The following is a 27,629-nucleotide window of genomic DNA, read 5'->3' as shown; positions in this document are numbered from 1 at the left end:
AACAGCACTGGATGTTTAACTTTAAAGTCATTAGTCTGCTGATTGTACTTAATATAGAGTACAGTAAAGCAGAAGGAGGATGGGCTGCATTTAGCCTATAGCCGTCAAACTGCATTTATACTGCTAGCTAAAATCTTGGTACTCTGCCCACATAGGCTTTTCGTGGCCTCTTTTTTCACAAAATATGTTTCACAGGCGAGTGTACCAAATTTCATTCTCATTCAGACAAATTCTGGGATGTGTTTCTCCCCTCTACCATTTGTGAAAATCTAAATAATATATACATTCAAGTACATGTAGGTAGAGAACCAAGAGAACACATAGTCAAGGAGGCACCATTCATCAAATTATGACATGTATTTTGCTCTTTCAATACTAGAAAACAATTTGGAAATATCAGTGCAAGAATTATAGCTGCCCCTGCTCAGTTCACAGCTCATTATTATCTAACCCTATCAGCATTCCCAAAAGATCGATATAATTAAGATGATTATCTCTCAGAGTACATCATGGGGGTATCTAAAGGGGAGAAAATGGGACACTTTCCTGTTTTTGACAGCATGACAGATACATTGTATACTCCTCTCTTCTGTTTCTTTACTGTAGCAATCCACAAAGGCAAGAGGAATTGTTAGAATGATCTGTTTGGAGATCTAGTTTCCTTACCAGTGGCTAATTTCGGACATCTTGGGGTAGTTAACCCTGTCAGTCCCCTATGAGCATCCAAAATATCTATGTGACCTCTCTGGGGACTACATTATATATCCGTACATTACAGTGAAATTCAGTGCATTACAAACAGGCATTTGGGGAAATATTTTTCTTAGGAAAAAACCCTATGCTGGTGATCAAGCAGTTAATTTAATCTAATCCATATTGAGCAACACTGAACACTGATTATCAGCTAACACACAGTATTAAAAAACAACATTCATGCAACTGATAGAACTCCCTTCACACATCCTTTAGCTTCAAGCTTTGCACAAACATACTCTATATTAGCACAACTGAATGTCAACTAATTTATTTAGGCAATATTTAAATACCAAACTGTAAGCTCTGAACAGTTCTGGCTGAGGGTTAGAAGAAATGCAAAAATACAGAGTAGAGATAGACAGATTAACGAAGAACAATATGTTGAAAATGAAGTGAACACATACATTCAAAACATTTTATTTATTTATTTATACTAGGATACAGGAACCATTACATGTAAACTGACTGACATAAATGCACATTAAAGGAAAGATTCACATCTGTAGCATTATATACTTAGTTCTCTGGTTAAACCTAAATATAAGGAGTAGAGCTGCAACTAAGATGGTATTAAAGCCATGGCTCTCTCAACCTTTCCAGACAACTGTACCCTCTCAGGAGTCTGATTTGTTTTGCGTACCCCAAGTTTCATCTCACTTAAAAACTACTTGCTTATAAATTCAGACACAAAATACAAAAGTATCACAGCACACTATTACTGAAAAATTGCTTACGTTCTCATTTTTACCATGTAATTATAAAATAAATTAGAATATAAATATTGTACTCACATTTCAGTGTATAGTATACAGAGCAGTTTAAACAAGTCATTGTCTGTATGAAATTTTAGTTTGTACTGACTTTGTTAGTGCTTTTTATGAAGCCTGTTGTAAAACTAGGCAGATATCTCAATGAGTTGACATACCCCCTGGAAGACCTCTGCGTACCCTCAGGGGTATATGTACCCCAGTATAAAGTCTACACCTGCTCAAACTGGGAATGACAGAGGAGTCGTATATTCAAACTTTCAATTCACAGAAAAGATGCATTCTAGATCTATGTGATCCTGTCTCCGAGCTACTGGAGAGAAAAACAAGGAGAATTCATTCCCTTCCTGTACTAACATAAGTATTTTGCTCCCTCTCAATGCTATACATATGGCTGGATGCCTACTTTCCAAAGAGTAGCTGGGAGATCAGTCATATATGCTAGCATTCTTTTCCTCAGTGTTTTACTTAATTCCTTGATGCTTTGCAACAGCACAATCGGACATCCATCCTGTTTCTGCTGAAATGGGCAGTCAAGGATAGTTTCCATCACATTATTGGGTTCTCTGCTGTTTAGGTACTGGTTGTCTGCACTGATCTTCTATGGTGGATCCACAGCATAATGAGGTAATATAGGCCTAAGAAGCATTTTACCACAATGTGAATTTGTCCATTCACAGCAATGTGTGAGAACAAGATCATGGTTACTAATGTTCTTCTCAAATATCTTGTACCCATACTCAATGATTCATGTGTTTATGGACACATTCCTACAAAGTGCTGAATGACTTCTAGAGGTGCTGGGCACCATTAACTCTCACTGGCTTCAAAGAGAGTTTAGGATGATTGATAACTTGCAGTCAGGCCCTGAGAGGGTAAAATTGACTCAGCAGTTGAAACCACTGCCAGCCAACTTTGACTAGCTAATTGATAAATATAACTTTTGTATTAAAATGAATGGTATTTAGCATATTATGTCTTGTTACAAAAACTGTATAGCATTTGTAAAATATATTTATTATGGCAAGAAGCAGGGGTTCCTTTGGAAAAAAGACATTTGATCCTCTTTTGCTATCCTCAAATTCAGTACAAAACTGATACTGTATGATATTTATAAGCCCACTTGTGCAGTGACTGAAAGTACCTTTCGGATCTTTACAAATTAGTTTCACATGACTTCACCCTACAGGACAAATAAATGCTCCTTGGAAAGTGTTCCAGTCATTTGCAGTGTCATGCATGCCGCTGCATCCCAATGGGACAACTTGTGTGAAAAATCTAGCCCTATTTTTTTTGCAGGCACAGTTTAACTGTCTAATTTTGAAAATTTAGCCTTCATTTTCTTTTATTTTGACTGTGTAAATAGGTAAAACAGTGTGAAGCGGGAACCTAATGCTTAACAATAGTAATATTCGAAGTGCCATTCTTGGTCATCCAAACATCCCTTTGACTTTAATGGGAGGGATTTAGTTCTGTTTTAACAAATCTTCTGGATTTTTACACAGTAATTAGGTGCACAAGGCTTCTGGATCAGGCCAATATTGACATAAGACACTACTACATTTCTCTGTTTAGACTGCACTAGTTGAGTAGATGACAAGTTCACCATGCTTTCGTAAATAAAATCCTATATAGTAGCACACTTTAAATACCTTTACTTTTAATATAGTTGGCCTATGTGATTTTAAAAAAAATAATTTTATAGCCAGATTTGCAGCTGTGCAGGAGCTCCATTCAGCTAGCCGATGGGAAGAGGCAAAGGTGGCCTTAAGCCATCTTTGTGCTCCTCCAGTCTCTGACACTGTCAGCTCCCTGGCATAACATGGAGTAGCAACAGGGCTGCTCTAAGTCCCACCAGCTTGTAATAGTCCCTTTGAAACTGTTATCCTGGATGAGAATCACTGTGTTCCAATCATCCTGCTTCAGCATGACCCCAAGACATGCCATACATCATGGTGGAGGGAACACGAGTGTAAGAGGTGGGGGAATCTTCAGATGTTTGTTTAGGGTAGCTTTAAAGGCTATTTGCCAGAGCAGGAGCTAACAACTGGCCCTTGGGGTCTAAGAATGCTGAATACAAGAACTCATGATATTAACAGAGCATTACAAGCAGCATGTAGATTTGCCAAGGAAACAATAACAAACGTGTGGGAATGCCATTATTTCTCACAAAAGAAGTCAGCAGAGGCCAGAAACACAAGAAATCACCATTAAACACGTAACTGTATAATGGAAACAAAGAGCAATGCACAGCTGCTTGTCTGCCTCCATGAGGAGTCTGTAAAGATGACAGCATTGGAGGAAACTGGAAACGTGGGACTTGTAGTCTAAGATGGCTATACCTGTGTTGCCCTGTATATTAACCACCCTAGTGAAAAATCAAATAAACAATAGGAAGAGGAGGACAGTTGCTGTGAAGGTCAAGTGAATAATTCAAGTTGTATTGCTGTATAAAATAATAGCAATCATTTCACTATGAACATAGCCATAATTACTAGGAGAAATCATCTAAGGGATGTTTTTGAATGCATTTTTTAAGAGACTAAAAGTAGAGTGCATAAAGGAAATGGTGTTTATTTAAAAAGCCATACTAGGCAATTATAGTTGCCAGCTTTTATTAAAACAATATAACAATAAAGCAATTATGATAGCAATTTACTCTGTTCTTGTCTTTTTTCTTTTCTTTTTTTAACTCAGTGTGCATAGATGCTGTTGCAATAGGCACAGGGGGAGATTTTTCAAAGGTACAAATGACAGTTAAGCACCTAATCCTGAGTGTTAGTGGGAATTGGGCACCAAACTGCCCTTTGTGCCTTTGAAAATCATGGACATTAATTCATTCATTAGGGAGATGAGAGCTGGTGGCAGTAAGTCCATCTCAAATAAGTGACTTGTGTTGTTGCACTCCCACAGAGCTGGCCAGCAGAATCCCAAATGTGAGTGAACGGCCACAGGAGGAGGCAGAGCCAGGTTTACTAGGGACTTAACTAAATCAGTCTCGCTGCTGAAAAGCCTCTGTTACAGTGGAGCTGTGACTGGATTTTAAAACTGCCATTCCCCAGTGGAACTCCTTGGGCAGAGTAGCAGTGGTATCACCATCTTCCTGCTCCAGTAGGGAATGCACCCTCTGGAACAGCTATCCCAGGAGAAGGTGAAAATTGCATCTGCAGGGTAGAATCTGGCTCATTTTCTTTCATGCTTCATACCTTAACATTTCTTACTCACTTCAGTGTAGTTCAACAGGGATGTATTTGCATACATGCATTTCCCCTTTTGCTATGACATCTGAAGTTGCCTTATAGAGCTACTTATCAGTAAGAGAGTATCATACGAATACCTGCTAAAGTAAAACATGAACCATGGAGCAGTTCCTTAAATAATCAATATATAACATACTCTATAACTGCATATGTAACACATTAGGAAGATTAGTACAGATTAAGTTAATTTGTCATGTTACTAACATGCCTCAGTCATTTTATGTGATATAAGAAGCAGAAATAGTATAGTTCTATATACCCAAATGGTATAACTTGTCATATTACAAAGATGAGAAGAAAAAAATTAAAAACATTTTCCCCGGTATCTATTATGGACATCAACACTCTTTCAAGTAACACAACTAATTAAACTCTTTCATGATGATTGAAACAATACGGACATTACAACATCCCACTCTATCTGCAAATCAGCTGGTACCCAAGTTCAGTGCTTCCAAAGATATCTGACAAACTGTTCGGCACATTTTTTGCATCTCATGCACTTAATCTTGTCTGGCAGTCTACTTTATAGACTGAGGTGAGACAGTGGTTCAGAGACCAACACCATATTCAAGCATATGGGTCTAATCCAAAACCCACTGAATAGGTGGTCTCCAATTAAGTTTGAATCAGTCCCTATGTTCCTAGAATGGTCTTTTAAATAAGTTTTTTTCCCCTAAATAGTTTTTAAGAGATTAGGAGTAAAGCTCTTGTTGTAAAGCTTCTCTTTAGCTTGTCTTGGACTGATTTCACAGAGTTTTATAAAGATGCTTTGAAGCAGAGGCAGATCCATATTCCAATCCATGTTCCGCCTGTCTTTTGACTAGTAAATAACTATGCGGTCTTCTGCTATGTACAGACCTCAATACCTTTCTCCCATGGTAAAGTCTGAACCAACCTTTTTCATGCTTACCTAAATTGGATTTTAGCAATGCATCTGAACTGAGGGTATGGGCAATTTAAAAAAAATAAATGCATTATTAAAGGGGAAAATGCACAATATATACATCTCCTTTTCAAGAGTAAGAAAGAAGGAGAATATTTTGGGACAAATTGTGCTTACCCTACTCACATAAATAATATCATTGATTTTATGGTGCTAGTTCCATGAGCATGGCAAGCAGGATCTGGCCCTGTATGACTTGAGCCTTGAGCAATATCAGTATCCAGACTTGTTTGGAATGACAATTTCAAGTTCAATTCCAGTTATCCAGAAATAGCAGCGAAACAGCACAGTAACAGTGACTGAATACAGCAAATTAATTTTGTTCCTGATGCATGCTGACATGTTCCAAAGCACCATCCCACAAAAGGATACCTTTTTTTGTTTCTGAGGGTATTAATTTCAAACTGTTTTAATTCAGTTAAATGATCCCTGTCTACTAAGAGGGTAATTACGCAACACCCACACACCTGAAGATATGGGAAGGGGCTTGTGTTTGTTTTGGTTCAGTTTAACTGGATGTTCAAGATAGTATCAGACCTTGTCATCTTTTAACTGATTTGGCCTTTTTCTTGAGTGCCCTTGTGCATAATTGCCTCTTAACCCATGGAAACTTTTAAAACAATAGGGAATAACCAGACAAAATACAACAGTTCTTCACAGTTGATTGCAGAGGTTTCTTCTGTTTCATATTTGTCAAATTAAAAATATATGGTGCTTATGTGTTTCTCGCACAGAACAGAGTGTTGCAACAGACAATGTTGACATACTTAATGGATATAAAAAATAAAATGAAGAGAAATCCTTATTTTGAGTACTGTGCTTAAAATAATTAACTCCAACTTATAGTAGTACTTAATAGGGATATTGGAAACTGCAGAAAACAATATCAGAAATGTTCCTGTAGATTCTAAAGGCCCAGTTTTGCAATCTTACTCACATTGAGTAGTACCTAATTACAAAAGCCCCCCCACACACTGCAGAATTTGTACCCAAATTAGGCAGCCCCTTTCTTCAGCTACATTAGCTCAAGAATTTACCCTTTTCATAGCTATTAATTTTTGTGTCAATGGGAAGGTATGAAGCGGTACCCAAAAAAATCCAGGGCACCTTACATAACTAGGAAAGACACTAAGAGACTGCATTTTAACAAGACACTATCCAGTAAAACTAATATTGCAGCATCGAAAAGGTATTTTTAAGAATAATATTATTGATCAATCTGTAAATATATCCAATTATAGTATTAATTTACTTATATTTATATACTTATAAATTAATTTTAGAGCCTTAAAAGCATTACTAATATAATGAATAAGCACTGACATAAATAATAATCATAATAAAATATCTGGTTTTAAAAAGTTACCAGTATTAGTAATGACAATTTGTTTATCACTAGGGAAATATCAACGACCCAAACACTACCACAGAAAGCAATTATTGGCTACATTAAGTATTAAGGGTGAAATTCTGTGCTGTGCCGCTAAGAGGTGCAGCATAGAACTTACAACCCAGAGGAAGAAAGCAAAGGTGTGCCCTTTTGATGCTGGGCTGCTCCAGGGACTGGAAGTCCCAGACATAATTTAGGCTCTCTCTACACAGCAATCAGGAGTTGTGATTGCAGTATGTATAGCCATAACTGAGCTAGCTTTGATCTAGCTAGTTCAAATAAGAATGGTAGCATGGGCAGTGGCATGGGCTAGCTGCTTGAGTACGTACCAGCAAGGCTACACTGCCACCTGTACTGCCACAGCTGCATCACTATGCTTATTAGAGCTACCTAAATCAAAGCTACTCTGGGTATGCATACATGTGATGCAGTTACACCTCTGATCGCCAGGTAGCCATACCCTGAATTACTGAAGCATTCCTGGGTGGTTCTATTGGTTGTAGCACTGTGTACTGCGACCCCACTCACACCACAATGCCCTGTACTCACTCCCAGCATGCCTCTTCCCTCCCACTACACCAGGGCTTGCACTGAGGGAATGCTCCCTCTGCAGGACAAAGGTCTTCTTCCACAGGAATGTTTGGTCCCTTTACTTGTCTTAAAGGGCCCAGGACAGGGGTGAGGATCTCATCCCAAGAGCCTGATTCACCAGTGAAGTCCATGGGCCATATTTGATAAGATCTCACACATGTAAAGAGCTACACACAAGTTATTTGTAATGCACAACTACTATTGGTCCTAAAGCCCCCCATGAACTATGTTCCGTATTCTTGAGCACCATCTAGTTAACCTTATCTATTAATTATTTACATAGACATCTTTCATCTACAGAGCACTCCTGTAACAATATTCACCTAGGTTTGACACTGGCCTCTGCTTACATACACCCAAGTTGAGAGTCCATAGCTGAGAAAAGTTTACCAGGAATTGTATTGTAGTGCCACAAGTCTCCACAACCTCCCTCCACTAGGAGTCTACAGTCAGCCAGTGTAGTGCCAAAAGTCGATGCTGCTGAACAGTGAAAGGCATGGTGGATGCAGCAGGGCTGGCTGGGGAATGTGCTGATTCAATACATCTAAGGTGCAGACTTCATCATCAGGGTTCCTAACAATTGCATTTTGTGTCTCTCAAACAAATGTATGACAATATTTTGAGTATCTGAATTCTAGACAAATTCAATTTTGAATTTACTATTTAAAAAGTAATTAGCAGATTAGCATTAGATTTAAAATATTGACTTCCAGACTGCAGCCACTTCAGTGGCAACTGAGGTCTTACAGTGGCTGATGCTTTATTCTTCTCAGCCACTCATTACACACAGATAAACAACCAAGAAGAATCACACAGTGTGAAAGACTCCATAAATCCATGGAGATAAGCAATAAAGGTCTTGCAGCAGATCCTGGTCATGTCAACTGCACATAAAGCATATCTGATTATTCTTATCTAGTCCTCCTTTTAAACCCTGTTACATTCTGCAGGGCAACCTACAGTCAACAAAGATAAAAGCTTGCTAAAAATCCCTACAGATCCCTCATTGGTCCCTCTGGCCAGGAACAATGCACTGAAACTGTATGCACAGCACTAAACAGGGCCCAATTTTCAAACTTCTGTGCATAAAGGCCTGACATTTAGTCAGCAGGATTACTCTTCAACCTGAGTAGAGGGCTCCACAATATGGCCATATGTTTGGGTGTCCCAGTTCTTCATTTGGTGCTTTAAATCACAAATACTTATTATTTATTCATTTATTTATATTATTAGACCATGTAGGAGCCCTAGTCCTGGACCAGGAACTAAGCACTGTACAAACACAGAGCAAAAGAGCTTACCCAGCGCACGCTAAGTAGAAGACAAAAGGCAACAGATGGATACAGGCAGATTGACAGGAGAATACAAGGAAACAGTCAGAAAATACTCATGATTTAAACACTTAACGTCAACATCCAGGTTTGAAACTGAGCTAAAAAGGTTCTGTACTTAAGTGAACTACGCTATCTAGAGTATAATTGAAATACTGACTGAAGTAAAATTGAGATGAAGGAAATTCACCATAATTTCATTCCAACTTATATTGTTGGTCCTAAAATATTTACCTCCTACTTAGACTTTGGTCACAGGACTAAGTCCACCAGTATTTGGACAAGAAAATGTATACACAGTTGCATTAAGAAGCCATGTTAGCTCCAACAATATTTATTGGGGTAACTCTGCATTCAAGCTGCACATGGTGTACCTTAAATAGAGGTGTTAAAATACCAAATAAAATGTCCAAGTCTGTCACGTCTGGAGCTTTTATAAATTGTTTAGACTGGGAATAATTTGGGTTTTGTACATCATTCTTTTCAGATCATGTAGAAAAGAGAAAAATAAGGTGGGAGAAGAAGAACAATGAAGCATAGTCAGTTTGAAGTTGTTTCATGGAAAGGCATATTCTGGATCATTACCTCCCTAATCAACAATTTCCCTATTCCTCCGTAACTTGCAAGTCCACTAGTTACCTTTCCTCTCTCTGGGTGGTATTTTGAGGTTACACATACTACTCAATAATCATATTAAAAATCACTTCAAAAGGGAATTCCAGTACAGCTTGCCAGATATGTACATACTATGAGTAATTTTAACTTGGACTGTAGCTCCCTAATCACCTCTGTGTTAAAAAAAAAAATACTACAGTATACTGACAGCAAACCTTTCCCCTGTGAACAGAAGGCTTTGAGTAATAAAATCTGCCAACTACCTAGCAGAGTATTTAGATTACCACACCTTAGTGACCATCTTTCCCACTCTCCCCTCTTCCACCCTCGCCACAACTCCAGAAAAATAACATCTCTCTTTCAGCTTCTTCCCTCGTTTTCCCACACACCACGCAACCCAGACCTCACCTTCAGCTCTCCAGAGGCTACTTTGGAAGCCAGTTCGATGACACAGCCAACAGCCATGCGTGCAGCGCCGGACGAATGCAGCTCATTCCAAATGGTGTCACTGTCCACCTGAGCAAACAGTCGGCAGAGAAGGGGGGGGGGGGAGAGAGAGAGAGAGAGTATAAGAGAAAACAAATCAGTGAGGGAGGGCTGGCAGGGTGACAGCCAATGTACAATAACATTAGTCTTCCGCCTTGGCCAGCTGAAAAGGCCTTCTGGACATGGCTTTGCTTATACTTTTTCTCTACACTGACTTCTCCAATGGAAACACATTCCTGTCATGCCTCACTGCCATTCCCTGTTTAGATTTCTCATTACAAACAGCATTACATAGGCCGGATCTGGCCTAGTTACAGGCCCGTTAGACACCAGGCCCCAGTAGTAGATACAATATATGTTGAGGGCCCTTAGTTATACATGAAAATGAGTTTTGCAAGTGCCAGGACAAAGAATTTAAAATAAATTTGTGACTACAGGCATTAGGAAAGCAAAAGCTTGTGTTATTAAGAAATCAGTAGCACATATTCTACACAAGATGACAGCTACAGTTTATATTCCTTAAATAAATGGAAGGAATATTTTAGATTTACTGAGAACACTTGGTAAAGCAATTTAAAAATTAGAAAAACTAAAATAATAAATCAGATAAAGAGATACATCCTCAGGATAATCCCACATTTTTACAATCCCAATCCTATTTTCTATATGCTACTTTGCTAGGATTTGGCTAGTGGAAAATAGAAATCTAATCAAATCGTTTGTTAGATTTCTGAATGCAAACTATACATTTATGATTCATTTGATTCATGCTCGAGATAGGAGCAAAATAAAGAAGAAATACAATGTGAAAAATTAATCTCTGGTGTAATTCCACTGAATTTGATGCAGTTATATCAGGGATGACTTCGGTCCAGTATGTTTTAGCTACTAACATTTAATTAAAGATAAACAGGATTGCTGACTCTTCAAATTATTTTCTATCATACGTATTAAATGAGAGCCTGCCAGCTATTAAAAAAATAAGGGAATACAGCAGAGATGAGACAGTATAGATTAAGAACTTCAGTAAATATGTTCAAAAAGTTATGCTTATTCAATACTTCTGTTTTCAATAATCCAGTAAATGTGCTTGCATAAAGTAATTAATGCAAAGGAGAATGAAAACTAATGAATGAAAATGGTGAAGGGTTGCATTTACATTGTCTGATTTCATACCAAGCAGACACTTTAGTATGAAATACTTGAATCTGGCAAATATGCAGCCTTCTTTGATGCTTTATAGGAAGTACCTTTAAATGGGAAAAATATCACACAAGTCCATTATGAAAAGCAAAAGCTTTAGAAATACCAATTCTAGGTGGAAGATCCTATTTTTAAAGTTTCCAAAAACACTGAGACATGTTTTTAATTTGAACTTCTGTTGTTAATTTCTCGAAAACTAAATCAGGTAATTGAAAATAGATGCAACTGTTACTTGACTCTGGAATTTCTGAGGAATTCTCTGGCTAGTCAGTGGAAATAGAAAGAAGTTTGATCTTCTATACACCTGTCAAATGTCTTCACCATTGATGTTACATTGCTATTAAAATTCAAGCTATCATAATGATCTCATTTTTCAGTGTATTGCGCCTGATTCTTCTTTCTCTTTCACCAGTTTACACTGGTGAAACACAGCTGACTTCAACTGGATTAGTCCACATTCTCATCCGTGTAAGAGGAGAATCAGGCCCTTTGAATGAGACTGGCATTTGCTTGTCAAGCTTAGTATAATGAAGATATTTTGTATTTTCATCTGAGGATGTCATAGTGCTGTAGAAACATGAATTAAGCCTCACAACACATGTAATGATTTATTATGCTTCTCTTACAGATGGGTAATATTAATTTTTAAGGAATTAAGCAGCTTTTCCAAGGATACACAGTAAGTCAATGGGTAGATCGTGGAATAAAACCAACAAGCATTAAGTCCCGAAGCTTTGGCCATTAGACAACACTCCTGCGGCCTTTGTCTCTAATGCTTCATATGAAGCAGGTGTCATTAAAATCTATTTTAAGTCTAAAAGGCAAAAAAATAGAAGGTATTTGTTAAACACAATAGAGTAGGATAAACACTGTATTCAATTTGAATGCTTATTAATAGAAGGGCTAAAAGGGAGCATTTTCCTACCATGTGCATGGCTAGCAAATGAAGGTTAAAAACCAAAGCAGTGGTTGATGAAAATGATTCAACTGCAGTTCAACGTGCCAAGGTACAAGCAGGCAGGGAGCCTGCAGCCTTGGAAGGGCTATGATTCATTTCCAGAATTGCTTGTTGAGTCTAAAATTGTAACCACAGTTTGTGAATGTATCCGCCCTTCAAAATGGTTGTCTCCTCTAGAACAAGAATAAGGGATTGCTAGCAGCTGAACACTGTCCCTGTTGCCCAGACTATTTATTGTGTTAACTATTTTCTGTGTTCTGCTGTAGATGAGGAGAATGAATTGGAACAAGGCCCAATATTTACCACTGGAAATTTCCCTATTCCCATGAGAGCCTAATTTTAACGGGACTTGAGATAACAGTGGAGAATTGGAAAACAAAACAGCATGTCTCAAGGTATTTTCAAATATGACTAACAGAGTATATGGGAAATTCAGCACTTTAACTGATGAATTGGGGATGGCACATATCATGCATTTGGATCTCCCAACGCAGCAGGCGCACACTTCCAGCTGCAGAAGTGTGTGTGCTACAAGAAGGATACAAGAAAATTAACACACACACACACACACACACAAGGAATGATCAATATGGGGAGATACAGCATTACATTTTACCCCTTAAAAATTAAATTCTGGAGTCCACACTCCTGCAAATCTCTATTGAACTCCATGGGAGATTTCCCTGAGAAACAACTAAAGAAGATATTGGCATATAAAATTTAACTCCCAATGTCAGTAATGGAAAAGATCTGTTAGCTAATCTAGTTCATCCCTCTGCCAGTGCAGAATTGTTTCTCTCCGTATTTTTACTAGTTTTAAATACTAGTTTCAAATATCTCAGTTGCTTGGGCCTGAGACATTTTCTTAGAGGCTATTTACTCAATAGTTTATTCAGCAGCATGCTATTGAACTACCACTGTATAAAAAGGCAAACATGTTAAAGTTATGTCTGTTAGCTTTTGTAGACGTCACTCTTTAACTGCAATACACTGGGCTGTAAAAGAAAGCAGAATATAGCCCTATGTATCTTCTTGATTGTGCACTATGGGCCAAATTCAGAGGTGTCATAAATGGGCAGGACTCAGCAACAACCTTGAGTCTGAATGTAAATTTATGTGTGTTACTATTGTAAGAAATTGGAGAGGAAGGAGAAAGTTGTAGTAGAAAAAGTAGCCAGGATGTAGGAGGGTGGGAAGCTTCTTTTTTCTTTTGTGCACCTTTTGTTTCTTTTTCTTGTTCCAACCCCACTCTTCTGCATGTATAAATGCCACCTACATAGACTCACACCAATGTACTGAGAGGTAACTTATACCACCATTTAAGTCTCTTCTGAATGTATCAGTCTGAAAGAAGTATTTGAGGAGAAACAATTCTGACTAAATTGAAGGGCAATGTTTACAATTATTTTGACTCTACAAATAAATGATTATTTATTAGATAGGAAACTGCTCCTGAGAAAATGTCTCAAATGCAATCCCCTGAAACATTTAAAACTACACAAATGATGTTTAATTTAACTATTTTACTGGGTGTTCCCTAGTGAAACGTGAAGACAACCAGCGTTAAAAGTCCAGTCAGGTATACAAGACCAATTTTTGTTTGCATTACTTGTACAAGATGAATACAGCAGGATAACTTATATGAATAAGTAGAGTAGGATTTGACTCTTTGTGTAGTCCATCATTACTTCCTGCCTACCTCAGGTCCGCCTCATGGAGGAACTATATACTTAATGCATAACACTCTTGCTAAAGATGTCATAGTTTCTGAATCATTGCTTTATGGAAAAGTCCTATAGAATTTAATAGTGAGTGATGCCTTTTCCATAGATGTTTTGGACCATCCTATAGAATTTAATAGAAAATTTTATCCCTGTTAGATATGCCTACAGAATGATTTAAATAAAACCCTGTATTAAATTTAGCATTTTATGCTAAGTTCAATTGGTTTCTAGCACAGGATCCTTTTACTTTAATCCCTATTAAATTGTTGTTCTTTTTCCATGAGGAACATATGCTTTGGATGTTTTGAAAATTAACCTAGAGCATTTAGTATCTTGATAGAATAAAATATACATAACATAAAACTAAAAGGGGTTTTAATAGGATTTTGAAAGCACCAAAACTTCAGTATTAAAATATAACTATACTCAGTGTTTTGGCATCCATGTTCTTATCATTTATGCAGCCCTTCAAAGAATAAGAATCATCTGTGATAATGCTGTGAGCCAGAAAACACAACTCCAATCGCAAGAGTAAAGTTTTTAAGACCCATATGAATTAATTTCATTCAGAGTTTTCTGAATGAACACTGTACGTTGCAGGCTTTTTCAAGCACATGTATCATAGCTCAACCATTGGTATGTATAGCAACACTAATACTTTGCAAATGATAGAAATTAAACTACTTATTCTTGAAGTGGATGTGGCGATATTAAAAAGGAAGAGAGAATGACTTAAATAAAGAGCATTTATACTGTCTAAAAGCATCTAATGTTTCAAGTGTTGGGTGCAGAAATGCTATATCTTATACTACCAAAAGGAACTTGATAGGAATGTATTTCTTATGATCAATTTATATCTGATATCTTGAGGCCTAACAATGAAAACCTTAACATCCCAAAAGCAAGCAAACAAACAAAAAACCTCCAGCAACACATAATGGTCGAGTTTATAGGGTACTTGTTACAACAGCAAGACCGGGACATTCTGTGTTAGGTTGGATTGGTTAGTAGCTGAAAATTGCTGTTACCACTATAAATTACTGCCAGATGCACTGTGTGGGGGGAGGTGGAGCAGAGAGGGAAGATACATATGAGTGGGGGGGACTGTTTATGTTAATGGCTTTTTTAATAACAAAAACCTGAAATACTATATGCCTAATACTGTAAATATATGCTCATATTTTGGTGGCCTGGATCCTATCTGAGGGATGGGGAAAGTGATGAAAAAATTCTAAAAACGATTAAACATTTTTCTTGCAACTTTTCTTTCTTCTCTCTCTCTCCCCCATCCATACCCCAGCCCCCACCATTGACCTCTATTCCAAACTCTCTCCCTCCTTAAGAAGGGCCCTTTCTACATCCTGGCACCAACTTTACTCTGTGGGCATTTGGGATCCAGATTTTCCAATCATAATATAACAATACAAGTGTGTCATTTCCAATGATCAGAGAGAGAGAGAGAGACAGGCAGGCAGGCAGAATGTTCTACACCTTATCCTCTTCTCTGAAACTAAGCTCAATCTCAAATTCACATATAGCAATAACTGGGAAATAATACAAGACAAAGGCAATGATCAGGGCCATTCTTTAGGTCCCACACTTACAAGATCTGTAGGTTCTTCTGATTCATCAAACAGGGTCAGAGTTGGAGGGGCACAACTGCCACTGAATATTATCCTTTAAAAATCAGAGTGCATCCAACTCAAATTTTAAGCCAGGGAAGCTTGACTCCACTACAGCATTAGCTTGAATTATCTACACTCGAATTAACAGCTCTTAAATTAGCCTCGCTCTAAAGAGAGCAGTCACACTACAAAAACAACACTCAAGCCGCTCAGAGTGATGGTAGTAGCAGTTCGGAGTAACTGAGTCCCCACTGAATTAGTAGGTCCTGCATCAGCAACATTTGAGCTTGAACCCACACCCCCTGACAGGCCAGCTAGCTTGAGTTTAAAGCCACTTAACTGGAGCTATTTGTGTGTGCACAGGAGTCAGGTTAGGAGTAACATTTGAGTTACACCTTGAGCTAAAACTGCAAGGAAGGCAAGCTCTAGATCTCAAATGCAAAGGGCTAGAATATCTGCTGCTTGGTACCCTCTGACTCCTAATGCATCTCTCTTACACACACACACACACACACACACACACACACACACACACACACACACACANCACACACACACACACACACACACACACACACACACACACACACACACACACACACTTTGAATTAAAATTTATGCAGTTCCCCCAGTAGGATCTTGTGACTTCCATCCAAAGGCCAAATATAAGTAGACGTAATAATACACTAAATCTCTCATCCTATGAGTGATTCACTGTATAATAACTGCCATTAAAAAATCAAAATTTGCCAAGTGTTATCAAACAGTACTATCAGAGTTACTGCATATATTCCCTATTCTGAATATAGTAGGAAAATGTGGTATCTTATATGCCGGTCGGTGGAAACTGTTGGCAAAATATGACCTTTTAATGGCAGTTACTATATATTATATGCACAGTATCTTGGGCAAAAGCAAAAAAGGGTAATTGTGGTTCAAAAGTAATAGCTCTTTGGAGCAATTTAAAGGGACTTCCCTCTCATTCATTGAGCCAGTAGGAGTTGTGCTAAAATATTCTCAGATGGAAGTTGTACCAACATACATTTCAGGGGAAATCGGTAGCTTAACACACACTCTGGAGAACCTATTGCATTGATTGTATGTTGTGATCAGACACAGTAAATATAAAGATGGAATGCAACAGAGTAATATTAACTAGCTAAGTTATTGGCCTTCATAGAATGGACCAACAGAAAACTGTAAGAAATACACTCGAAATCACAGCTTTCCCATGTGACCTTGTGATCCACAAGCATTTGTATATTGCTAACTGAATTTATGTGCCTTAGCAGGTATAAAAGTTTTCAGAGTCTCACACTCTGCCACTTGTGCCAGCGCAAACATGTTTCCTTCACTGTTTTTTGTTACTGGCAAGTAAGTAGTAACTGAATATTTTCCTGAAGCATTACAGCCTCTAAAACTTGTGTGTGGCATTTTGATATGACTGCCAGCAACGAGCCTGTCATCATTGGAATGAGCTAGTGCCAAAGAGTGTTAATGCACTAGCCTGCAACAGTGTGCCCAGTGCTACACTCCAGCTGCCATGCTAATAGTTCACGTCTCTGATCCATATGGAATCACTGGTCACAGTGATCATTCATCACATCCATGATTTCACTAGGAATCAAAAGATCCTCTGTCTTGCTTCTCTGCTTCTGTTTCATCTCACCATGACTAAAGAAGCTAAGGTGTGTACATCATAACCTAGAAACGATACTTAATAAATGGCCTGTCAACCATGTCTCTCAATAGTGAACAAAGGAGAGAAAGTATGTGTGCCTGGCCTAGTGTTTCCTTCATAAATTTAATTTATCTGAAACGTGTGAGTAGGATACTTTAGAAAGAATATATTCCAACATTGGCATACTGAGCTTCTTATAATTACTTATAAAACTGCAGCAGTTAACTAAGATTTTGTTTTGCTAATGGCTTCACTAACTAGTTTCCCTGATAAACGAGTACTCAGAATAGCAGTTATTCAGGAATGTACTTGTACTTCCAGTGTGATATATAGGGAAATAATAAACGTTATGCAACCTTTTGAATCTGAGCTGGGTAAATACCTCAAAATATTTTCAGTTACTTAAAAAAAAAACAACCCAACAACCTGAATTCACCTGTGTTCGCTCCCCATTTGTGTTTGCTCCCTGATAATATTCTAGTAAATGAGTTTACTGGCTGGAAAGTTCACAGAAACAGCAAATTTTAAGAAGATTTTGGAAAATGTTTGCGTTGTTGTAATAGCTGTGTCAGTCCCAGGATATGAGAGAGACAAGGTGAGTGAGATAAAATCTTTTATTGGACCAACCTCTGTTTGTGAAAGAGACAAGCTTTTGAGCTTACACAGAGCTCTTCTTCAGGTATAGAGTATTCTGTATTGGAGAATATTGCCAGAGAGTGAATTTTGAATTTAGAAAGGCAACTATTTGACAAGAAATGTAAATATAATGGTATGTCTACACTGAAGTCTGAGGTGTGAACACAGCACCTCTAGAGGTAACTGAGCTAGCTTTGATCTAACGAGCTTGAATAACAACAGCAGTGAAGCCACTGCAGCACTGCCCAGGACTCTAGGTATGTATTCAAGTGCCTAGTCCATGCTGCCACCTGTTCTGTCTTGGTTTCACTGCTGTTATCATTTGAGCTAGCTAGATCAAAACAAGTTAGCAAAGTCACACCTCTGATTGCAGTGGAGACATACCGTAAGAGTTCGGTATATATATTTGGAGCTAAGCCGCTGCAAACAAGGAACAGAAAAAATGCCATGTTACCTATGCGTCCACTAATCAAGACTTCTAAAGTTTGGAATAATAAATACAAATAATTAACTACTCATAAATGATCTACAGACCAAAATTTATTTAGAGAAAATATTCCTGCTGAAGAAAAAAAAAGAATGTCAAGGGCCCTATTTTGCCCCGTTACATTGGTGATTGGGCTCAAAGTTTCATTGTGAATTCAACTTCTGAGCCATAAATACCTTAAGAAGCAAGTTTATAACAGCAGCACTAATAGATCTTTAAAAGTGAATTGGAAAACATTTCATTTTTTTAATTTTAAATGATCATCTCTGGCTTTCAAATCACTAACAAAAATGTATCGATATAAATGCAATAAAAGTATTAAAATAATGATATCTTTAAAAGAAGTATCTGAACTTAATTACCCTCCTTAAATTCTTGCAAAGATTCAAGTTCAGGGTTCTGTGTTTCTCATGCAGCAGCTGAAGATATTACAAACACCTAACAAAAACACAAATTCTTGAACCCAAGTTTGGATGGATATAATAGTAATGCTAGGATCATTTCTTTTGGGGAAAGGATAGGGTGGATTAGAATGTATTTTTAGAAAAAAAGATCATAAATAATACATCTAGGCACAGACTAAAGTCTCAGATATGTGGCACATATCACCAGATGCTTGTAAAAAAAGTTACTGCACTTGCAGACCTGGCCCTGAGTATTCTATTAATTTAACTCTATGTTTGCTTCAGTTTTCAATGTATTGGTGTGCAAAAATCCATATGCAATTGCCTCCCTGTATTTGATGATGCAGTTCCTATGACTTCATGTGCAAATTAATTACTAAAGGTTTATTAAGCCATTTGTGCATGCAATCACAGTAACTGCAGATACTTACATGTAGAATCAGGCCTCCTCTTTGAAAAGTTTGACCTCTTACTACAGGGTTCATTTTTCTGTTGCATCATGTTTCAGCCCTCTTCTTGGATGTAGATATTCTTTCTATTAGGAGTCACCATGGAGCTATTATGGAGCCTTAGTATTTACTATGATAAAAATTACATGAAAAATACAAAAAAGTTCTTGTGCCAATTTTGGAGGCTAAATTTGATCACTGAAGCATGTCACAGTGGAATTTTAAAGTACAAATGCAGAAAGCTAAGGAGTTTCTATCAAAATCTCATATGCGTGTGTGTGTAAGCTTGTTTGGGGGCCATGAACATGTGTGTATTTGTGCGTGCATGTTTGTCAACCGAATGTAATGTAGTATAAAATTATTTATAATTAACTTACGTGTATAATGTTCAATATCACCCTTATAAATAAAGAGGGATTCTCTGTTTTACATAATACTATTCTATACTTTGCAAGCTTTGGGAATACTAGATATTTTTGCGGAAGCCACAAAATGAAATAACATCCTCAAGGGATTGAATTTGTGACACTTTATCAGCTTCACAATAATACTTTGTGTTCCACATGATGTTTGGTGTTTTATAATTTGAGTTGTCTTAATACCTCTGAAATAGTGAATGCAATTAAGAAAGAGCTTCATTATTAAAAATGAGGCAAAATAGATCTAAAGGGACAGATTCTTTGTTTTACCAAGATTACATCAGGCAAAAAAGTTGTGTTGGAAAGTGTTACACCTCCTCAGTTTTCTGTCCAGTCCCCAGTCAGAGGTCTGCACAAGATTGAACAACTTGAAGCTCTTCTAACTTTTACCCATTAGCAACAAAGCCAAGGGACTATCTGCTAGTTAAACAACACATGATCTCTCACTACCCCCAGCATGACTTTGTGCTGGGAGCTGTGTGTGGGGAAGGGGGATGACATAGGATTGTTACAGAGGGAGAAGAATAGAACAGAGTATCTGCCCTTAAATCTGTATAGACTGGTGAATTGTGCTGTGGGCAAGGCACTGCAGGTACAGCCTCAGCACAATCCATTCAAAGGGGAAGAGAAACAGTTGTGAGATCCCAGACTCAACAAATTTGGTATATGTCCACAGGTTTGTCAAATGGCTGCTTCAGGACATGAAAAATATCAACTGTGACAAAGTTCCTCCTCTATCTTGGTGGGTCCTGCGCTTATTGGTGGATTTTCTTGCCTCAGAGATTCACCATGTGGGTTGGGGAACAGCCCAGAGACCTTCCCCTCTGGAAGAACCCACAGTCCAGGTCAATTGGGAGGTTTGGGGGGAACCCGGGCCCGCCCTCTACTCCGGGTTCCAGCCCAGGGCACTGTGGACTGCAGCTGTCTATAGTGCCTCCTGTAACAGCTGCATGACAGCTACAACTCCCTGGACTACTTCCCCATAGCCTCCTCCAAACACCTTCCTTATCCAGGACCTTCCTTCTGGTGTCTGATAACGCTTGTGCTCCTCAGTCCTCCAGCAGCACACCCTCTCACTCTCAGCTCCTTGCGCCTCTTGTTCCCAGCTCCTCACACTCGCACCACAGACTGAAGTGAGCTCCCTTTAAAACCCAGGTGCCCTGATTAGCCTGCCTTAATTGATTCTGGCAGCTTCTTCTTAATTGGCTCCAGGTGTCCTAATTAGCCTGCCTTAACTGGTTCTAGCAGGTTCCTGATTACTCTAGTGCAGCCCCTGCTCTGGTCACTCAGGGAACAGAAAACTACTCATCCAGTGACCAGTATATTTGCCTTCTACCAGACTCCTGTACCCCACTGGTCTGGGTCTGTCACATATCCCTCCCCCCTGCTCAATGCCAAGGGGTTGGGCAGCTTGGGACGCCAGACAGTGCACACGTGACAAGCCATCGGCGTTGCCATGATGGCTTCCTGCTCTGTGTTGCACACAGAACTGGAAAGGTTGGAGGGATAAGAACCATCTGGTCACCCTTGTGTTCGTCTCCTTGTTCCGCTGCATCCATTGAAGAGGGGCATGGTCGGTCATGAGGAGAAATCTGCGCCCGAGCAGGTACTAGCGCAATGTTTCCATGGCCCATTTTACAGCGAGACATTCTCTCTCCACCACTGCATATTTTTGTTCCTTTGGAAGGAGTTTCCAACTGAGGTATAGAATTGGGTGTTCCTCCTCCCCGACCATCTGTGATAGAACGGCCCTCAACCCTACTTCCGATGCATCCGTCTGCAGGATAAACTCCTTGGTGAAATCAGAGGCTATCAGTATGGGGTTACTGCAGAGGGCAGTCCGTAGGTCTGTGAATGCTTCTCCTGCTGCGTCAGACCATCTCACCAGATCAGGTCCACGGGCTTTCACTAGGTCTGTCAGGGGGCTTGCCCTTGTGGCAAAGTGGGGGATAAATCGTCGGTAATACCCCACCACACCTAGGAACGCCCGGACTTGTTTCTTGGGACTTGGTCGGGGCCAATTTTGGATGGCCTCTAACTTGTTCACTTGGGGTTTTACCAAACCTTTTCCCACAATGTAGCCAAGATATTTGGCCTCTGTAAACCCTACAGCACACTTGGCAGGGTTTGCTGTAAGGCCAGCTCACCTGAAGGTATCAAGGACTGCCTCCACCTTCTCCAGGTGGGTTTCCCACTCTGGGGTATGAATGACCACATCGTCCAAGTAGGCAGCAGCATAACTGTTATGCGGGTGTAATAGCTTGTCCATGAGGCACTGGAAGGTAGCTGAGGCCCCATGTAGTCCAAAAGGGAGGACAGTATATTGAAAAAGACCCTCTGGTGTAGAGAACGCAGTCTTTTCCTTTGCATCTTCTGCAAGGGGAATCTGCCAGTACCCCTTTGTCAAGTCTAGGGTAGTCAAGTACCGGGCATTACCCAGATGGTCCACTAGCTCATCTATGCGAGGTATGGAGTACGTGCAAACTGGGATACTTTATTTAGTCTCCGGAAGTCGTTGCAAAAATCTTGTGGTGTCATCAGGTTTGGGCACCAGCATGATTGGGCTGGACCACTGATTGTGGGATTCTTTGATGATCCCCAACTCCAGCATTTTTTTTACTTCTGCTTTTATTTCCTCCCTTTTTGCCGCTGGCAGCCAATAGGGCCTCATTGTTACTCTGGCCCCAGGGTTCGTGACGATGTGGTGATATGTCTTGGTTGTTCGACCCGGTTTTGTCGAGAACACAGCTTGGTTCTGGAAGATCATCTCAGATACCTCATTCTTCTGGTCGGGTGTTAAATCGGGAGACACTCTCACCTGTTTGGAAGGCTTGTTTTCCTGGGTTAGGTCTTTTTGGACCGTTCTGCATGCCTGTTGTGCATGCCAGGGTTTCAGAAGGTTAATGTGATAAATCTGTTCTTGTTTTCTGCGTCCTGGCTGCCGCACCTTGTAGGTTACTTCCCCCATGGGTTCAACCACCTCATAGGGCCCCTGCCATTGGGCCAGAAGCTTGCTTTCTGCCGTGGGTACCAACACCATAACCTGATCCCCTGGTTGGAACTGTCGCACTTTTGCCTGGCAATTGTAATGGGTTTGCTGGGCCTCCTGTGCCTTCTCCAAATGTTCCCGTATAATAGGGGTAATCCGGGCTATCCGGTCTCGCATCTGCATTACATGCTCTATTATATTTCTCCCTTCATTGGGTTCCTCTTCCCAGATCTCTTTGGCGATATCTAGAATGCCACGGGGGTGATGCCCGTATAATAACTTGAAGGGGGAAAACCCAGTTGAGGCCTGAGGTACCTCCCGGATAGCGAAAGTAAGGTAGGGTGTCTCAATCCTTCCCGTCCCAACTTACCACCTTCCTTATCATAGCCTTGAGGGTTCAATTAAACCATTCTACCAACCCATCAGTCTGCGGATGGTAGACCGAAGTTCTCAGGGTATGTATATGGAGCAGCATACAGAGGTCCTTCATTAGCTTCGACATAAATGGGGTTCCTTGGTCGGTTAATATCTCCTTCGGTAGCCCCATTCGGGCAAAGATCCCCACCAGCTCTTTGGCTATAGTTTTAGAGGCCGTGTTCCGCAAGGGGACGGCTTCTGGGCAGCGAGTAGCATAGTCCAAAACAACAAGTATATATTGGTGGCCCCGAGCCATCTTCTCCAGGGGTCCCACTAGGTCCATGGCTATTCGCTCGAAGGGGACCTCTATGATGGGAAGGGGTACTAAAGGTGCCCTCAAGTGGGGACGGGGACTGTGCAGCTGACACTCTGGGCAGGAGGCACAGTACCTCCGCACTTTTTCTTCATGTACTCCGGACCAGAAGAACCATCGTAGGACTCGTGCCAGGGTCTTCTCTACCCGCAAATGCCCCCCAAAAAGATGACTATGAGCAAGACTTAATACAGCGTTCTGGTGTTTTTGAGGTACTAGGATCTGCTGTACCTTCTGCCCCTCTACTGGTGCAACCCTGTACAAGAGATCCTTCTTCATTATGAAGTAGGGTCCTGGTCCCTGGGTTTTCCCTTCCACAGGGACCCCATCTATTTCAGTCACCTCCTTTCTAATGTTGTCATATCTTGGGTCTTCTGCCTGGTCCCATCCAAAATTTCCTCTTCCGGGGCTAATCTGCCCAAGATCTAAGGGCCCAGTCTCTGTTGCCTCTACTGGTTCAGAAGCATTAGGGTGGGGGTCATACTCAGGTGCTTTTCCCTCCTGCGTGGCCTCCTTTTCAGCTGCGCGGGTCCGCCTACCCACAAGAGCAACCCTCTGGCTTTGGGTCAGTATTTGGGTTCCCAAGGCCTTAGCTGCCCTTCTTTCCCTTTTTGTCTTTCTACCCTGTCTGGGAGTGGAGAATAAATCTGGGGATATTTTAGAGAAGATTGGGGGTGGACAGTCTGCTGTGGATGCCTAACTAATTTTAGGGTCCCCATCTTTCTCCAATCCCCCTACTGGGAGTAAGTTTCCAAACCCTGGGAAGTCCCTCCCTATGAGCACCGAGTATGGGAGTTTAGGGACTACACCTGCTGCTACCTCAGTAGTGTTCCCTTGGATCTCGATTTTTACTGGGATGGTGGGGTAGTAACTAACTGTCCCATGGACACATGTTATCCCCGTACGTTTAGCCTGTAGCAGCTGACTACGCTTCACGAGCTTCCCTGAGATAAGCGTGATAGCACTCCCTGAATCAACCAGTGCCGTGGTCCCTACCTCATTTAGTTTCACTGGTCTGGTATACATATGTGGGGTTAGTGAGATCCCCACAAGGTGGATTAGGGAGCATGGATCTGCCCAGTTCCCCAGGTTACACTGCATAGGCTCCTCAGCACTGGGACACTGTGCAGCTCTGTGTCCCCACTCCCCACAGGCATAACATCTGTATGGAGCCCTAGGCGTTCCCCGGTCTCTTGGTTTGGGCAGTCTAACATCACGATCCTCTTCTCCCTCAGTGCTCCGACTCTTTGTGGCCTCTGATGGGCCTTCAGCCTCTCTCTTTTTCCACCTGGGCCCTCCTGGTGGCCCAGTCACACGAACTTTAGGGCTTGGTGCTGCTAGTTTAACCCAGGGTGCCTCTTCCTTAACTGGTCGGGTCAGCTCCCTCGCTGTCCTTCACCTCTCTACCAGGGTGACAACCTCGTCATAGGTGGAGGGTTCGTTCTGGCTTACCCAGGCACAAAGGTCTGGTGGTAGTCCCCTCATGTATCGGTCGATCACCAGAACTGCTAGTATCTCTTCCGGACTCCGGGACTCTGTTTGCAACCACTTTTGTGTGAGATGGATGAGGTCATACAATTGGGACCGCGGGGTTTTGTCTTCCTGGTACCTCCAACTGTGATACTGCTGGGCCCGCACTGCTGTCATTACCCCAGATCTGGCCAGGATCTCTGCTTTCAACTGGGGGTAGTCTGCCGCAGCCTCTTCAGGCAGATCATGGTAGGCCTTCTGGGCCTCCTCACACAGGAATGGGGCAAGGATGCCAGACCACTGATCTCGAGGCCAGGCCTCTCATAGGGCTGTCCTCTCAAAGGCCAGAAGGTATGGCTCTACATCATCCTTCCGTGTCATTTTCTGCAGCCAATGGCTGGCCCGTATGAGCCACGTCCCATCATGGCCGCGATTCAGCTCTGTAAGGGACTTTACCTGGTTTACCAGTTCCCGCAACATAGCTCGGTCTTGAGCAGCCTCGTCCATCAGCAGGCGATTAGTCTCTTGCTGCAGCCGCACTGCCTCCTGTTGGGCGGCTGCCTGGACATGGGTAGCCTCCTGCTGGGCCACCATAGCTTGTATCAGTGCCCGCACTATGTCATCCATTGTGGTGAAAAAAAATAAACCCTCTCCTTTTTTTTGTTTTGTTGTTGTTGTTGTTGTTTTTTAAAATCACCCTCCTTCCTCCGCCATGCTGTGCGCCCCAAGATCCCACCTCTGACACCAGTGTGACAGAGTTCCTCCTCTATCTTGGTGGGTCCTGTGCTTATTGGCGGATTTTCTTGCCTCAGAGATTCACCATGTGGGTTGGGAAACAGCCCAGAGACCTTCCCCTCTGGAAGAACCCACAGTCCAGGTCAATTGGGAGGTTTGGGGGGAACTCAGGCCCGCCCTCTACTCCGGGTTCTAGCCCAGGGCCCTGTAACAGCTGCATGACAGCTACAACTCCCTGGGCTACTTCCCCATGGCCTCCTCCAAACACCTTCCTTATTCTCACCACAGGACCTTCCTCCTGGTGTCTGATAACTTGTGTTCCTCAGTCCTCCAGCAGCACGCCCACACCCTCTCACTCTCAGCTCCCTGCACCTCTTGTTCCCAGCTCCTCACACTCACACCACAAATTGAAGTGAGCTCCTTTTAAAACCCAGGTGCCCTGATTAGCCTGCCTTAATTGATTCTAGCAGCTTTTTCTTAATTGGCTCCAAGTGTCCTAATTAGCCTGCCTGCCTTAACTGGTTCTAGCAGGTTCCTGATTACTCTAGTGCAGCCCCTGCTCTGGTCACTCAGGGATCAGAAAACTACTCATCCAGTGACCAGTATATTTGCCTTCTACCAGACTCCTGTACCCCACTGGTCTGGGTCTGTCACACAACATTATCCCAATTACAGATTCCTGCTTTGCACCTCTACCCAAATGAGGTCTTACGTGTACACAGTTTTGTTTTCTTATTTTCTTTTTCATATAAATTTCATGCTTGAGAAAGATGCTAGCCTGATAGCCCTGAAGAGAGTAGTCCTCTCTGTGTGGACTGCTTGAATTTGCACAAGTCTAGCCCTGTCCTGCAAATAATTACTCATATGACTAGTCCTCACTAACAGAAATAATACCATTGGCCTAAGAAAGCAAACTCACGTGAATAAGGACTACTTACATGACCCAGGATTTTCAGAATTGTGCAGCTACCAATCCAAAATATATACTCATAAACCACTATCAAGAAGTAAAACTGTATCACTGAGAGATAAGATAATACCAGTCAGACCACAACGTTAATTAAAACCAGAGACAAAAAGAACAATATATAAACAAATAAATTATTAACCCACTTGATTCAGTATTTTAAAAGACAGTAACTTTAGGGAAAAAAGCTGCATGCACTTTTAAAAACATATTTATATAAACACACTAATCTCTACACTTTCTTCTTCTGGGTAGTCAGAGGGTAAAATTCTCTATTGGTATAATGAGCAGAAACTGCACCCATTTACACCAGTGGATACTTTGACCTATGGTTTGTATATATGAAAGCAAAGTTACATGAAATTCACTGTGCACATACAGAATAGCCACAAATCCATTGTGCACCTCAGAGAGTGGCTAACCTGATCAAACTACATCAATATTTAGTACATGGACTACTGTTCAGTTAGTCCTCTCAACATTGATGCTGGGCAAATCTGATTTCATGCAGAGTATTGTTTTGACTCTGCCACAGCTCCTCCTCTTCCAATTTAAAGATCTGACTTTGCACATCGCAGGGTAGTGGTGGTTGTTTTTTTCCCATATCTTGGTATTGGATGACTGCCCTATTTCATGATAAAAGTGGAATTCTCTTCTGTCTGCAGGGCAGTCCCCAGGGATCAAAGTATGAAACCCAAACTTAAATAAAATCATATCCTGTTTGCAAACATCATATTCCCTTTGCTAGTCACTAATCTGGACCCATAAACCCTAGCACAGCTTGAGAGCCCATTCCTCATCTAAACAAATGCCATAAGCCTCTTTATACTTTTACAGCCATGTCAGAAAATAATATTGACTGCCAATAGTGATGTGATCAGAGTTGCCTCCTCTGAGCCATAAAAGAAGTGGTCTGTTATCAATTTCTCTAAATGTATCAAGGGAACTATGGGTTGATTCAGTTCCAAGTTATAAATGACAACTCAAAAGCCGCAGAAGCTTTTGAAGCT

General features: G+C 40.8%; 1 protein-coding gene across 9 annotated transcripts in view; it reads right to left on the bottom strand.

Moving 5' to 3' along the window:
- The window catches only part of HDAC9 (histone deacetylase 9), a 527,149-nt gene that overhangs the window by 127,369 nt on the left and 372,151 nt on the right, over positions 1-27,629 (bottom strand). For all 9 annotated transcript variants that reach the window (XM_034760576.1, XM_034760577.1, XM_034760572.1 and 6 more), the window contains one exon: positions 10,065-10,172. In XM_034760576.1, coding sequence (XP_034616467.1) covers positions 10,065-10,172 — 108 coding nt within the window. The remainder of the gene's footprint in view (positions 1-10,064; positions 10,173-27,629) is intronic.

The sequence above is a fragment of the Trachemys scripta genome, chromosome 2 (genome assembly GCF_013100865.1).
Source record: "Trachemys scripta elegans isolate TJP31775 chromosome 2, CAS_Tse_1.0, whole genome shotgun sequence".
Lineage (NCBI taxonomy): Eukaryota > Metazoa > Chordata > Testudines > Emydidae > Trachemys > Trachemys scripta.
This window is presented reverse-complemented; position numbering and strand designations above follow the sequence as displayed.